Below are 16,076 nucleotides of genomic sequence, written 5' to 3' on the forward strand. Positions count from 1 at the left end.
GCGGGGTCTCGGGGGAGGCGGGTTGAAGTTGGTCCGTTTCCGCCGGAGCCCTTCCGGGGTCAGAGGGCGTGTTTGTGACGGGGTTGGGTGCGCGGGGCGACGGGAGCCGAGCGAGGCGGAGGCTGCCGGCCGCCCCGGAGCTCGCAGCGGCAGCGCCAGGCTGAAGCGGTCCGGCTGCGGCCAGCGCCAGCAGCATCATGTCGCGCGGCTCGATCGAGATCCCCCTCCGGGACACTGACGAGGTGAGGGGGACGCGGCGGAGGCCCCGGGCCTGGTTCCTTCCCCGTCCCGTCCCCTGGCAGCGTGCGGGGGGGCCCCAGGAGTGTGTGAGAGTGGGGGAGGTGGCCTCATAACTGTGAACCCCCCCCCCCCCCACACACACACACCCCCGGGCCTTATGAGCCGTCCTCATTCCCCTGAACCTCTTCCCCCCCGGGCCTGTCTGTCCTTCCTTGGGGTCCAGCGGGATTGTGCCTGGCCGGTTTTCATGGGGGTGAGAAACAGCAGCTGTTAGGAAATGCAGCCTCGGAGCCTCGGCCGGCCGCAAGGTGTAGTGGTTGTTTTCACACACGCACCACAAGGAAGAGAATGATGGCCTCGTTCCCTTAAGATAACCTTCAATAATAAACATGTAAGCCTCTTACAAAGACACTAAGGTGCTTAGTCCGAACTCTTTTGATGACTAGTAACTTTCATTTGCCCATGTGCTGTCCACCTATAACATGGAATAGTTAAACTTCATGTTGTTTTATGTACAAAGTCACACCAGCTTAGCTAAAAGTGTGTTTTAAAGTTTGCTTCATTAAATTGATGTAAAACCTTGTGTAGCCACTCCTAATTCAGTTTAAAGCTGATTTATATCAAGTTGGGTTACGAGGGGTTCCTTGCCAACATAAACTAAACTGACAATAGGGATATATAGATTTAAGAGTGCCACAGGTGTTTAAACCAGTATAATTAGATCAATTTAAAACTGATATTGATACAAATCTTGTATGAAGATGAATCCTTAAACTGGTGAAGCAGTTATAGTCATTTACTAGATACTTCTTACACATACTTATTTAAAAAAAATTTTCACTGTAATTAGCTATTACTATGTTTGAAACTTGCCACCTTATCCACTGGACCAACCTTCCTTCCATATATCTGTCTTCTGGATCATAACTTCTTTGAGAGAGACTCATTTTATGTCTTTTACATTACAGAGCACATTGTCAGTGTTGTATAAATAATAGGACAGATTTATTCTTTTCTCCCTTTGCCCATAGACTGCAAAAAAAATGGATTATATTCTGCTCTCTGAAATGTCCAGTTTCTATTGACCACTGTGCCCATTAGTGTTCTGAGTATTTGCTCCCAACCCCATAGATATTTACCATATATACTCGTTCATAAGCCAAATGAGCTTATATTTTTGGTAAAAAAATGACGCGTCAAAGAGCGGGAGTCGGCTTATAAATGGGTCTACACCAAAATTTGATGATTTTAAACTCTTTGAACTGCCAAAGGTTGCCGATCCCTGATCTAATACATTGTTGTTGTGTTTACCCGGAGCGTCTGCAGGCATGGAGCCCCTCAGCTCCCTGTGGCCATGGTTTGGGAAGTGGTGCCACTTCCTGCAGTTCCCATTGGCTGGGAATGGCGAACCACAGCCACAGGGAGCTGAGGGGCTCCAGGCCTGCAGACACTCCAAGTAAACAAAACGTCCTGACTTGCCAGCAGCTTGTCCTGACAGACTGGGAGCCAAAGTTTTCCAACCCCTGAAATATAGGGTCGGCTTATGAAAGGGTCATACAGTTTTTGCTATTTTTGAGGGATCAGCTTATAAACGAACAGGCTAATGAACGAGTATATACAGTAGTTTCTATGTTATTTGAGGGGCGGTGGGGGAGAAAACCTCTTCAAGTGAAAAATCCAGACACTTGTAGGTTGTCTAATCTAACTTCTGGCATGCTAGGTAGAGTGAGGATTAGGGTTTCTGTTGAGTTTCTATTATAAATATTGTAAATATAGACTTTAAATGAAACTTTAAAAAAGTAGATAACATGAATTAATACTTAACATGAATATTATTGTTGCTTTTAGGTCATTGAACTTGACTTCGATCAGTTACCGGAGGGGGATGAAGTTATAAGTATCCTGAAACAGGAACATACTCAGCTGCACATATGGATTGCTTTAGCGGTCAGTATTTATGCAAATAAATTAATTTCTGTTATATTGCATTTGTTATCAGACAAAATTAAATTATTCTTCTAGGTCACTAATTCTGGGCTTGATATTTCTTACATATAAATGTTGATATTGCAAATATCAAGTAGAGGCTCTACAACTTGAGGTTTGTAATTAAATTATACCATTTTTGGCAGCTTCTATTACTATATTTAAAAATTGCACACTTCATTTTGTTTCAGCTTTGGTTTTTCAAAATAAAAAACTTGGTTCTAAGAAAAGGGTGTTCAAATATAGTGGGGAAAATACATTGGTGACTGGAGAAAAATAAAATTATCTCTCTGATTGTGCTTACTAAATTAAGAGAGATTTTATTATAACACAGAAGTTACTACCTAGGCTATGCATCATAATGAGGTAAGATCAGTGCTAGCAATATTCATGTAACTACCCTATCAAGTTTATGCTGCCTGGAAGGGAGATCTGAACAGTTTCCAGGGAAGTGCTTTGATAAATAAGAAAAGAGTGAATGGAGGAAAAATGGTTGTAAAAGACTATGAACGTGAAAAGAATCAACAACATAGAATTTTAGGATTAAATGGCCTGAACTCTCTCCTTGTAAAGTTCAACTTCTGTATGCTTTAGCTAAATTTCCAAAGGTGTTTTCCAAAAGTATGTAGTGTTTTTTAGAACACTGTGAATGTAAGCTGTTCTATCACATTTGGCAATCCGGTTTATATATAGCTTTTTCAATGGTTCCATAACCAAATATATCTCTATTCCTTCTTAAGAGAAGAAATTTTATTGCTCCCTAGAATAGTTATTTCACTTCCTTTAAATAAAATTAACCCTCCGAGTATTTTATGTGCTGTTTCAATTTTCAGTGTGTAAAACTCTTGTCTGATGTTTATACTGTCTTGGCGTACTGCTATTTAGCAGTGTAAGTATAGTTGAAATTTGGTATCCTGGATATTTTCTGTGTAAAGTAACATTCCATTTTAATAGACCTTAACTTGCTGTAACTGACATGAATGTTTGGTTACTGTATTCTTCCTACTGTATAACCTGTTTCAGAGAGGGAGAGGAAGGAAGGAATTAATTCATTAATTTGGAATGATTACAGCCTGACTGGTAGGATGCTCACTTCTGTACCAGAAGGTTGTGGGGTTGAAGTCCTACATGAGGATGCTCACCCTCTTCTGACTACTGTACACTACTAGTAGGTTCTGCAGTCTCAGATTTGTTGCATTGCAGGCAGGCTTCAAACTGACTTTTTTTTTTGTTTTGCTTAGTCTCTGGTTGTCCAGTTGAACACTTAAGGATCCCAGAGCTCTTTTGGACAGGAGTAGCAGATCACTTGTGCGCTGTCCAACAATTTCATCTTTGAATAATTTTCTGTGTGTTTGTATGAATGAATGAATGAATTATTGTGGACAGCAGAGCACTTGCTCTAACAACTGCTGTACTTGTGTATGTGTCAGAGTAGCAGCCGTGTTAGTCTGTATCTGCAAAAAGAACAGGAGTACTTTTGGCACCTTAGAGACTAACAAATTTATTTCAGCATGAGCTTTCGTGAGCTACAGCTCACTTCTTCGGATGTGTAGAATGGAACACACAGACAGGAGATATTTATACATATAGAGAACATGAAAAGGTGGAAGTATGCATACCAACAGGAAGAGCCTAATCTAAAAAAAGGTTTTTTTTTTTCTCCTGCTAATCATAGCTCATCTCAATTGATTACTCTTTTGTACTAAGAAAAAGTACTGAAGGAGCTATATTGAAACATGTTACATTAGTATGTAAGTGAATATCTGTGGATTAACTGGAAAAAATATCATGGTGGAATAGTTAGAAAAGTAGCATTTAAAATGTTTTTTTTTTGCTTTTATAGTTGGAATATTACAAACAAGGAAAAACAGAAGATTTTGTGAAACTATTGGAAGCTGCACGAATAGATGGCAACTTGGATTATAGAGACCATGAAAAAGATCAGATGACATGCTTGGATACTCTGGCAGCATACTATGTACAGCAGGCACGGAAGGAAAAGAATAAAGACAACAAGAAGGAGCTCATTACGCAAGCTACCCTGCTGTATACTATGGCTGACAAAATTATCATGTATGATCAGGTAAAAAAAAGGTTTCTTTATAGCTATGATTGTGTCCATTTATACAAACTGTGTCATAAAACTTAGTTTGTAACTTTGTTATAGTATCCATACTCCAACTCTGGATTCAAAGTACATTTTTTTGAAAGGAAGCAGATACCTAATTATTGTTCCCTAAAGAGAAGGTAGCCAATGATGGGCAAGCCCTTATAACCTCATTAGTGTGTGTTACACTACTGATTTCACAAACATTTGGATTAAATTGGCACTTGCATAGCACTGCCTAGAATAAAAGTGGTACTAGCTCAAGCGTCTTAATGTAACTATGCCTGTGTATTCCTTTTTTGTTGGCCTAAACATTTTGCTCATATATCTTCCTACTTTGATGGCATGTGATTTGTAGAAATTAATTGTGGAAACCTACAGTCTGACCATTGGTATTGCCACAGGCGTTGATGCAGGAGAATCAAATTCATCCTAAAATGCCAAAATGAGGTTTAAAGTAGTACCTTAACACTCTTTCCTTTAGTCTAATTTTTATAACTTTTTAAAGAGAGACCCAAATAAAAAATCCTAGTATTTTGTATAAAAATGCAAAGAATAATATCTTAGAAATCTGTTTCTCATCTAGAATCACTTGTTGGGAAGAGCCTGCTTCTGTCTGCTGGAGGGTGATAAAATGGACCAGGCTGACGCACAGTTTCATTTTGTGCTCAACCAGTCTCCAAATAATATTCCAGCCCTCCTTGGTAAGAATTTTGTGACTATCTCTGCAAAAACCCAGTCTCTCCATCTCCATTTAGGACTTGTAGAAAATGCATGTTCACAGTCTGTCCAAATTCGTGTAAGTAGAGACATATGTAGGCCTTGCAATAAAGAAGGGAGATCTGTCTTGGGGTAATAAGCATTTAAGATTCTGAGATGGATTCAGGAAGTGCCTGCAGAAAAGAGAGCTGGTGTGGTGGGGGCATTATCAACAACTGTATGCTAATGCCTGTGTGGTTATGTACATGTCCACCCTTGTAACACGGCTTGATTCTGCAGATGTGCTACCTCTTCTTCCCCCTTTGTTGGCTCTTATGAGAAGCAACTCCCAGGTCAAAATATTTTAAATTGAGATTCCTCTGTGAGGGGTCATGTATGTTTAATATGTCTCTTATAGTGTATCAATTTAGTTTTTAACCCCTGAAATCAAGTCCTTGTTCCCCTTGATTAAGGGTTCCTACAGCCCTCCTTCTAGGCTTCTGTATGAGTGTTCCTATAGGCTACCTCTCTGTAGGTCAGGAGTCTCACAGCCCTCCTAGGGTCTGTGCTGATAATACAGGCTGGCTGTACCACTCAACTTCTGAGCTAGCCTCTTTACTCCTGTCCTTTCCCCCAGGTCTGTGAAAGGTCAGTAGGCTGAAGGGCCAACAGGCAGATGCACAGTTCTGCTTTCGCTAGGCAGGTATGCCTCTTTCAAGCTGTCTGCTCACTCTCTCCTTCTTTGGCTCTCTGGAGGCTTCTCTTTTATTCCTAAGCCTGTGACTGATGTATACTGATGTGACTGATTTAGTCACATGACCTACCTGATTTAATCACATTTGGGGAGGAGAGCTGAGTGAGGCACAAGTGGGGCAGACCCTTTACTCTAAAAGAGGCCGATCACCTGGACGGTCCACCTTACTTATGAGTCTTTTCTTGCTGACACTTATGGTGGTCAGGACACTTTCAGTAGTGAAGAGTCAGCAAGCAGTAACCCCTTCAGTCAGTATTCTAGAGTGAAGCTTAGGGCAATTTTCATCCAAACGTCCTAACCAAGAAAGGAAAATGAAAGTTATTTAAAAATTATTTTAAAACCTTACTTTTATGTTTGCTATTGCCCTTTATTAATTTTATTTTCTGAAAAGCAGCAAAGAATCCTGTGGCACCTTATAGACTAACAGACGTTTTGGAGCATGAGCTTTCGTGGGTGAATACCCACTTCTTCAGATGCATCTGAAGAAGTGGGTATTCACCCACAAAAGCTCATGCTCCAAAACGTCTGTTAGTCTATAAGGTGCCACAGGATTCTTTGCTGCTTTTACAGATCCAAACTAACACGGCTACCCCTCTGATACTTTTTCTGAGATACTTGACACTTGTAGGATTGGCATCAAGACGCACAATGCAGTTATAATCAAGTGAATGTTCCTGACAGCATCCAAGCCTTCATTAATTCCATTTATTCCAGCATTAACTACTGAAAAAGTCAAACCTTTTACAGAACAGCAAACCTATAGCAACTTCTGTAACTTGTTTGTTGTAACAGGTAAAGCATGCATTTCATTCAACAAGAAAGATTATAGAGGAGCCCTTGCCTACTACAAGAAAGCCCTGCGAACCAACCCAGGTTGTCCAGGTAAGGCACAGAAAATCTTTGTTACTGAACCAATCTTACTAAGTTGTTTAAACCTAAAATGTCCTTAAAATTCCTGCAGTTAGAAAATGGGCTTTATTATAATTCCTTTTTTCAAATCCATGCTGTCACAAATGAAATTCTTATTCTTGTAGGACAGATTTGCTTTCTGCTGGCTCTGTAATAGCTGCTAACTGAGTAAATGATTACGAGTATGTCTGCGGTATTGTTGTAGCCATGTTGGTCCCGGGATATTAGAGACACAAGATGGGTGAGAGGTAATTTTGTTTTATTGGACCAATTTCTGTTGGTGAAAGAGAGATGCTTTTGAGTTACGCAGAGCCCTTCTTCAGGGAAAGGTACTCAGTGTCACAGCTAAATATAATGCAGAAGAGATTGTTTAGCATAGGTAGTTAACACATTATTGGGGCATTTAGTGCACTGCATGAGGTAGGCATGTTGTGATAGGTATGTGTAGGATCCATGTATCTTGAAAGGTGTGTGGGAGATGTTGGTCATCATAGCAATGTAAATATGCGTACAGGTTTTGCATCTGTTATGGTAGGGTCTGGCCCCAGACCCTGAGTTCATGTGTTTTGGTCTGTGAGGAGCTTGCTTCTGATAGTGAGGTTTAGTGAGTTGTTTGAAGGCCAGAAGAGTGGGTTTGTGAAAGATTTTTTTTTTTTCAGGATGTGGTCCCCATTTAATATGGGTTGTGATTATTTTATGATACCCCATAGGGGTTCCAGTGTGGAGCAGAAAGTGACAAATAGAAATGTGCAGTTGGAGAAGGATTTTTTTTCCTGTATTGAAGCAGGTTCTCTTGGGGTGTTTGGGTGGCCTATTACATGATGTGATGTACTTCTCTGATGGAGTGTCCTTGTTTGATGAAGGCAGTCTTAAATGTGTTGAAGTGTATATCCCAGACTTACCACAGAATATGCTCCGAAGAGAATCCGAGGGCCTGGCTGTAGATAAGTTTTCTTGGTGTGTTTGGGTTGGTTGCTGGATCTGTGAAGATAGGTGTGATCTGTGGGTTTATTGTGTGTTTTGTCTGCAGTGTTCTGTTGTTGAAGCTGATTGTGGTGTCCAAGAAGTTGATGCTGGTGTGGGAGCATTCTAGAGAGAATTTGGATGGATGGGGAGGATTGAAGTTGTGGTGGAAATCTGAGGAAGTCTAGGTCCTCTGTCCTGAAGATGAAAATATCGTCAGTGTATCTCCAGTATATCATTGGTTTCATGGTGCATTTGTCCAGAAATTCTTCTCCTTGGTGTCCTATGAAGAGGCTGGTATATTGAGGAGCCATCCTACTACCAGTGGCTGTTCCCATGGTTTGGTTGAAGTGTTTGTTGTTGAATGTAAAATTTGGTCTGGGTGAGGATCAGATGAATAAGTTTAGGGTAGATATCTGAGCATTGGCCATACTTTCTCTGGCTATGATTTGAGATAGTGCACTCATCAAAAGGAGGATAGCTTTGCCAGTGGGAAGGGCCAGCCACCTTGAGTATGTGCCTAGCATCTCAGACAAGTATGTACTCGGGGTGACTAGTGGCTCATACCAAAGTGGCTTTGCCCCATTTTTAGTATGCTAGCTTAAAGGGAGCTGGTGCAGATATATTTCTTTGAGCTGAGATTTATGCTTCTAGTTCAAAGAGTAGGCATACCTTAAGGAGACCAAGTTCAAAATAGTATTTCATACATTTCTGACCAATAGATTTTTTAAAAGCCATTAAAGAAGTGCAGAAAGTACAAAAGGGATGTCTGAATCAAGACTATTGTCCAAAAAGGATTACAGAAACTAGCTCTAAGGTTTTTGAATATGAAGTTAGACAGAGGTAAATGGATATGTCACAGAATTCTGAACAAAACAAATGATGTATGTGTCAAATTTGTCTAAGATGTGTCAAATGATACAAAAATATCTGATGAGCTAATCGTTCATTGTATTGTATTGTATGGGATTTTTATTACTGAAATTCTGTGGAAACTACCAGAGGCAGCAGAAGTTATATATGCAGTGTTTAGAAGTTAAAGAAGTACTTGAAGAGGCTGTCACATATTCCTTTAATAGAGGAATAAGTGTAATAAAACACTGAAAGATGGGGTACACCTACAGGAGCTTCTTGACCATTTTCTGTCCTAAACATGAGTTATAATTAGAGCCACATGTAATCTTTGATTCTTTAGCTATGGATTAGCTGCAGAATTGACTTCTTTCTGCAGAGATGTGCTCAGAAATTGAAGTGATGTTTTTCTTAAACTTTTTTACTACTTACAAGGATAACTTCTAAATGTGCAATGACTGTAAACAAATGTGGCTGTTTATTCCTGAGTCTGCAGGGAGCCTGAAACAATGTCTGTAGTGTGAACGCCTCCCTTTATGTTGAACTGTGTGAGAACTTTGATACCAATGGATGATGATTTAAGCAGCCTTTGTTAACTCTTTCACTTCTAATCATTTTAGAAGAAATACCTAGCTTAATTGCTTATCCCTCAATCCCAAACCATCTCATACCCTTGGTGAGGTACCAAAACTGTCCCCTTACTAGCTGATCAAACCTCCAGCTTTCCTGCTTCACAATTCTGTAATACTGTTCTTTCTAAATGTCATTCTGCAGCACAATAAAAATTTACTTATTAGGAATAGATTAAAAGTGATATTAAATAAGCATAAATGTTACACTGACTGCACTAATCTTTCATATTTCATTTAATGAAAAAAATTATCTGAAACTACTTCAGAAATAGAAGCCTACTCCATTGGAATAGAGTAGAAACCAGGGTCTTACCACACTATTAATGTCATCTTTTCTACTGAGCACGGGGCCTTGTTTATAACTATCTCTAAATACAGTGTGAATCAAATAATAAAGATATCAATCCTGTATCAGCTCACTGTTTAGAGTAAAAAACATACACGTAAAAAGTTTTGATTTTTGACATTCTGAATGACTTGCTTTTATTTCCTAGCTGAGGTTCGATTAGGCATGGGCCATTGCTTCGTGAAACTGAACAAGTTGGAAAAAGCTCGTCTGGCATTCAGCAGGGCTCTGGAGCTCAATTCGAAATGTGTAGGGGCTTTGGTTGGATTGGCTGTTCTAGAACTCAATAACAAAGAGGTAGGTGTGAGCTGGGATGAGGAGAATGTGAAGTGCTGTATTGGGTTTCTAGTTAAACAGTGAGCCTCACAACAGTCTGAAAATCATTTTTTTTTTTTTTTACATTTTATATATTACCTGAATCACTTTAATCAACATCACTGATGTTGATGGTATTGCAATTCTGAATAGTTATGAAGAGTGCAAAGTAAATAATGCTAATCTCTCCTGCGCTTATTAAATGCAAGCGGCTCTAAGAAGTGAAATGTACACTAAGTGATATGAATTCAAAATTGTAGTGGTGTGTTAAATATATATGTGGGGGTGTGTGTATGTACGTATCTATATTTATTTATTAACATAGAATAGTAAACTGTGCCCATGTACGCAGTCTGAGTACATTGCTAATTGTTTGAAATGTGTCCTTAATTCTGGAACTTAATTAGTTCACCACCTTCAATAAGCAGCACCTCTAAATACAAATAACAATGCAACACATTGGCCACTGCTGCATTCTTCCCTTACCCTCTTTAAAGGCCAGGCATTAAAAACAAGTCCTTTAGTATACTCTGAAAGTCTGCAAATCTCAAGTAAAATTGGTCTGGTGTAGGAGGATACTTTAGGGAGAATGCTATACCAGTAGCTCCCTCACCATTGTATCAAGGAGCAATCTACTGTTGGTGTCTCCACTGATTGCTGTTGTAGCAGAGTGTCTTGGTAAGAAAGGCAGTCTCTCAGGTGGCCTGATCCCAGGCCATTCAGACTTCATAAGTCCAAACCAATACCTTAACATCTGTCTGAAGTTTGCATGTAACTATTGTAGATTCAGGAGCACAAATGTCACATGGACCTTGTCCACAGTAAAAGGTTTGTCACTTTAATCACACTGGCAAAACCCTCCTGTGTTGATACACTTTTACTCTGGTATAACTGCATGCACAGGTTATTCCATTTTGGCAAAGCAAAATGAGCTAAAGTGATATACGTGCATCTACACAAGGGCTTTTACCCAAATAACAGCATCAGTAAAAGTTGCACCCTGTGCCAACATAGTTATGCCAATAGAACTTTTTGTGTGTAGACCAGGCCTTGCTCTCAATTGGACACCCTACTTACTAACATGTGACTACCTTCTGCACCGTTTCTAGCTTTCATATAAATTTAAGATGTAGCCTCACGTAGCGTGCATTGAAAATACAAATAGTAATTCTATTCCTGTCTGGTTTTTCCTTTTGCATCCCTTCAAACCTGCACTTGCACATTTAACTTTATCTACAGTATAAATAAACATATATGGAAATGAGAGAATTTACATTGTTCAAATTATAGAACCAAACAAAGTTCTAAAACCTGAGATTGTAAGTGATTCATTAAACTAAGTTCACAGGGATATTGCTATGATAGCTTTGGAAAGGCCGTATATATTTTTGGACTTTAAAATGCTTTCACTTCTGTTGCACCTTCCATCTGATCATCGGAAAGCATTTCATGAAAATTAATCTCAGTTAGGTATTTTACCGTTTTTATGATGGATAAACTGAGATGTAAATGCTAAATGAGTTGCCAGAAATTATACATTGAGTCAATGGTAGAGCAGAAAATAGAATTAGAGATAAGATTTCTTTCCTGTAACAATTTCACATTTGTGCCAGCTTGCAAGTTACTGTACTTGTCATGGGTTCTGACTTACAATAAAGTTTGTGTCTGTATTCAGGAAAACTAAATTATTGCATATTAAGAGATCCCTTCGGAAGGGAATGATGTAACGTTCGTTTTGTAAAAGGCAGACTATAAAAAGCAAATGCTTATCTAATATTTTATAGTGTACTAGTGCTCAAAGTCCCTAGTTGAGTTTGGCGCTCCAGTGTGCTAGTTGCTGTACAAAGGCATAGGAACACATGGCCAGAGCTTGCGCATTAGAGATAAAAACACATAGGGTGGGACAAGGATACAACATATTAGCAAAACAATCAAGATGAGGATGAGCATACATGGTGTTTCCTCTTTTAGTAATTGTGGCCAGAGTGGGGATGAAAGGGAATGTTGGGAGTGGCTGGGGGAGTAAACAGGAACAAGGTAGTTGAGTGTTAGGGAAGGTACCATAGTGGGTAGAGGAAGTCCAGCCATGAGAGGATCTGTGAGGAGGTAGGGGGAAACCTCCACCTCAGGAAGTCCTGTCCCCCTTTCTCCCACCCATGAAAGGGCTCGTTACTCTCTGTTGTGAATCTGGGGGGAGTAAAGAGGTTTTGGCTGGATCTCTGTCTGTCCTGATGCTGCTTCTGGCCATCAATGGGAAGACCCATCTGAGCCACAGTTCCTGGAACTTGTGAGAAGAATAGCTCTGAAGATGTTATATTGAGGAAATATGTTGAAATATAATGCTAATATCTATCAATATTTCATCTAGGCTGATTCTATCAAAAATGGTGTTCAACTCCTTTCTAGAGCTTACACAATTGATCCCAGTAACCCAATGGTGCTGAACCACTTGGCTAATCACTTCTTCTTCAAAAAGGTAAGAAAATACGTGAATGGAAAATTCCATAACCTTCTAAACAGTAACAGCTCCAGTGTCAAACTCATTACTGCTTCTGCCTTCCAAAAATCATTTTAAATCCTACATTTTGAAAGGTATTAAAGTACAGCTGTTAAAAGAATGTTTTACCCATCGTGTGACTTTCATAAGGCCAAAGGGTCAGAGTAAATTTTTAGTATAGTTAGACAAGTGTAAAGTTTCAATTTTTAAATCCCTTATTACTTTTTTCTCAAGACTGCCAAGAAAGTGCACACACTTTTTTCTTAATTTAAACCTACTTATGTTTCCTGAAGACATTTATTTTCTGCTACTTTTAAAACTGGGGTATAGAGAAAAGAACAGTAACTTGTCAAACTAAATCTACTGATGTTAACTTACCAAATTCTACTGCTTGTTTGTCTGCATTAATCAGTCCAGGCCTGTTGTTTCAGAAGTGTATAAACTTCACCATAAATGGGTTGGGATTTTTCAAACTGAGTTTTATTTTCATCATTCAGGATTATGGTAAAGTCCAGCACTTGGCTCTCCATGCTTTCCATAATACAGAAGTTGAAGCTATGCAGGCAGAGAGTTGCTATCAGCTGGCCCGGTCTTTTCACGTACAGGTAGAATGAATTTTTAAAAATCCTCTTCTAGATTACATTTTGAACATTGTAATATTCAAATATATTCAACATTTTAAAAAAAACTAAACAGAACACTAAGAAAATAATTCATCTTCTTTGTTTTCTTGTTTCTTTTAAATTAGGAAGATTATGATCAAGCTTTCCAATACTATTACCAAGCCACACAGTTTGCCTCATCCTCTTTTGTATTACCGTTTTTTGGATTGGGTCAAATGTACATTTATCGGGGGGACAAGGAGAATGCATCACAGTGCTTTGAAAAAGTTTTGAAAGCCTATCCTAACAATTATGAGACTATGAAAATCCTTGGATCTCTTTATGCTGCTTCAGAAGACCAAGACAAACGAGATATTGCAAAAGTATGTTCAGATATTTATTTGCTGAACTTTGGATCTCAGTGTTACCTGTTTGATGACCTTGAATGTATGTCACTCCAGCTGATGCCTCATTCATGCATCCAAGGGAAAAATTTGTCCCTGAAAATATGAGTTATGGTATCACTAAAAATCAGGTTTACTTTGCTGTGAAAATAGAACTGGGTGTGTGATAGTTTTAGTAAGTCAATCACTTTTCCAAATGGCAGATGTTATTAACTGCAAAGGAGGTAATGTCATCTGAACAGAAGTGGGACCACACTAGGAGACCTGTTAACTAAAGCTAACAAAACCATTCTGTTTTCTGTTGCTTATGGAAAAACACACGTTTTCCTCTGCACAAAAAAGGTGATTTGCCTGTAAATGACAACTTGAAGATCAAATATCTGGGAATATTCTTGTCCTCCCAGTTTAACATTCTGAAAGGACACTGTCACATACTAATACAACATTTTTTTAAATTTAAGTCTGTTTATCTTTCTGATGCTTAGATCTTTTCCTACTGATTTTCTTTGCATTTAGTCAGCACTGCTTTTCCCTCAAGTTTTGAATGGCAGTATGTTAACATGGTTTGGTTTACTGATCGGTAATTTAACAGTATATAATATCTTTCTATCATGACATACTATGTTTTTGGTAGGGAACACAGACATTTCCCAGAGCTGAGCTTTAATGAAAACAGACAAGCATGACATTGGGACTGAACTGAAAATAAGTTTCATGGCAAATCAGTCTGCTAATTTCTCAATTATTGGAATGTGGTAGTTTTGAAGAAGTTTATATTCCTTCTGAATATTTAGAACCCTGAGGGCTTTCCCCATGTCTTACTAAATGTCGGGGGCGGGAAGGGTGGAAAATACATAGTGTTGAGTTAAGTGATGAACTAGGTTGGCTTCGTTGCCTAACATGCTCAGTCATATGCATACATTTGAGGTTTTATATCTTTACAGAAGAGAAATATACTGCTTTCAAGCCTAAACACGTTGAAAAACCAACTCTGGTGCATTTTTTGACAGTTTATATTAAACTTTTGCATGCATAAGTAATGTTTGGATTTTCTCAGGGTCACTTGAAGAAAGTCACAGAACAGTATCCAGATGACGTAGAAGCGTGGATTGAACTAGCGCAAATCCTTGAGCAGACTGACATACAGGTATTAATGCTGTAAAATGGAAACATTGTGTAACGTGTACACTTGATTTAAGTTACAAAGTGATACATAGAACTCATCCTGCTATTTCCTTCCCACCTCTTCAATCTTACAATTGCACAGGGTGCCCTTTCAGCCTATGGAACGGCAACACGCATCCTTCAGGAGAAAGTGCAGGCTGATGTGCCACCAGAGATTTTGAATAATGTGGGTGCTCTCCATTTTAGGCTTGGAAACCTAGGTGAAGCAAAGGTACTAAACCACATTACTACTTTTTAAATAACCTAATTTTAAGAAATTATCCAAAGTCTGAGTTTTTAAATTATTTAATCATCCAAGCATTCTGTTCCCCTCTCTTTTTATTTTGTCCTTAGAAATACTTTTTGGCATCTCTGGATCGTGCTAAGGCAGAAGCTGAACATGATGAGCATTACTACAATGCTATCTCAGTAACAACATCCTATAATCTTGCCAGATTATATGAGGCAATGTGTGAATTCCATGAAGCAGAAAAGCTATATAAAAACATTTTAAGAGAACATCCTAACTATGTTGACTGTAAGAAATTCTTCTATTTTGGTTCAACAATCCTCTTCAAACTGAAAGATTTTTGTATTGAGGCCCTCATTTGCCCCTTTGTATTGTGAGATTTTTGTTTTATAACAGACTTCAGGAGGCTGAGCAATTGTCTTGTGTAACTGATGTATCCTTTTTTTTTAAATTTTTCTTTCTTCTATTCAGTGAATAGCTCATAAGTCAAATTAGAGTGTGTTCAAATTTTAACTATTAACACTTACAAAAGATATAGTCAGAGATAGAATAAGCTTTCCAACAAAAGATATTTTCCAGCATTTAAATAAAAATCATATGTAATGTGTGTCCATATGTAGAAATAAAAATATAGAATGTCTTTAGGTGCTTGATATCCTAAATGTATCAGGAAAAAAAATAGTTTGTGAAATTCATGCCTGACCTAATTTATTCTATTCGAGCTGATTATGTAAAGTCATTTTCTGTTTTTAGGCTATTTGCGCTTAGGAGCTATGGCTAGAGATAAAGGCAATTTTTATGAGGCTTCTGATTGGTTTAAAGAAGCACTTCAAATAAATCAGGTGAGTGAGACTCTTAAATGTTTAATTTAGAACTAAAATTTCAAATTAGATTCACTGGATTACTGTCTCTTTTTATGAATATATGTAAGTTCTCCAAAGTAGTCCTTTCTTCTAGTTAACTTCCTCTGCTCTGTTTTCTGTACATAAAAATGTAATTTATTTCCATATAATACATGTGTAATAATACAAGGATTAAGGCTTGTATTTAGATGTCTAACCCAAATAAGTGAAAGCAGTCCTTAAGTTACTTCCGATGGAATTTGTTTCAGGATCATCCGGATGCTTGGTCTTTAATTGGTAATCTTCACTTGGCTAAACAAGAGTGGGGTCCAGGACAGAAGAAATTTGAAAGGATATTGAAACAACCATCCACGCAAAATGACACTTACTCCATGCTGGCTCTTGGTAATGTCTGGTTGCAAACTTTGCATCAGCCCACCAGGGATAGAGAGAAGGTAAATTTCACACCGGTTGAAGTGCATTGGTATGCCATTAACCTTTGACCTCCCTGGCG

At 38.6% G+C, this 16,076-nt stretch overlaps 1 protein-coding gene across 1 annotated transcript in view; it reads left to right on the top strand.

Annotated features, from left to right (window-relative positions):
- Window positions 1–124: 124 nt before the first annotated feature.
- The window catches only part of CTR9 (CTR9 homolog, Paf1/RNA polymerase II complex component), a 28,733-nt gene continuing 12,781 nt past the window's right edge, over window positions 125–16,076 (top strand). Inside the window, exons 1-14 of the mRNA XM_050955025.1 lie at window positions 125–242; window positions 2,089–2,187; window positions 4,070–4,309; window positions 4,920–5,037; window positions 6,579–6,668; window positions 9,637–9,785; window positions 12,172–12,279; window positions 12,798–12,905; window positions 13,049–13,285; window positions 14,364–14,453; window positions 14,574–14,702; window positions 14,825–15,008; window positions 15,474–15,562; window positions 15,832–16,017. Coding sequence (XP_050810982.1) covers window positions 198–242; window positions 2,089–2,187; window positions 4,070–4,309; window positions 4,920–5,037; window positions 6,579–6,668; window positions 9,637–9,785; window positions 12,172–12,279; window positions 12,798–12,905; window positions 13,049–13,285; window positions 14,364–14,453; window positions 14,574–14,702; window positions 14,825–15,008; window positions 15,474–15,562; window positions 15,832–16,017 — 1,872 coding nt within the window. The 5' untranslated portion in view covers window positions 125–197. The remainder of the gene's footprint in view (window positions 243–2,088; window positions 2,188–4,069; window positions 4,310–4,919; window positions 5,038–6,578; window positions 6,669–9,636; window positions 9,786–12,171; window positions 12,280–12,797; window positions 12,906–13,048; window positions 13,286–14,363; window positions 14,454–14,573; window positions 14,703–14,824; window positions 15,009–15,473; window positions 15,563–15,831; window positions 16,018–16,076) is intronic.

Source organism: Gopherus flavomarginatus, chromosome 5, assembly GCF_025201925.1.
Source record: "Gopherus flavomarginatus isolate rGopFla2 chromosome 5, rGopFla2.mat.asm, whole genome shotgun sequence".
Classification (NCBI taxonomy): Eukaryota; Metazoa; Chordata; order Testudines; family Testudinidae; genus Gopherus; species Gopherus flavomarginatus.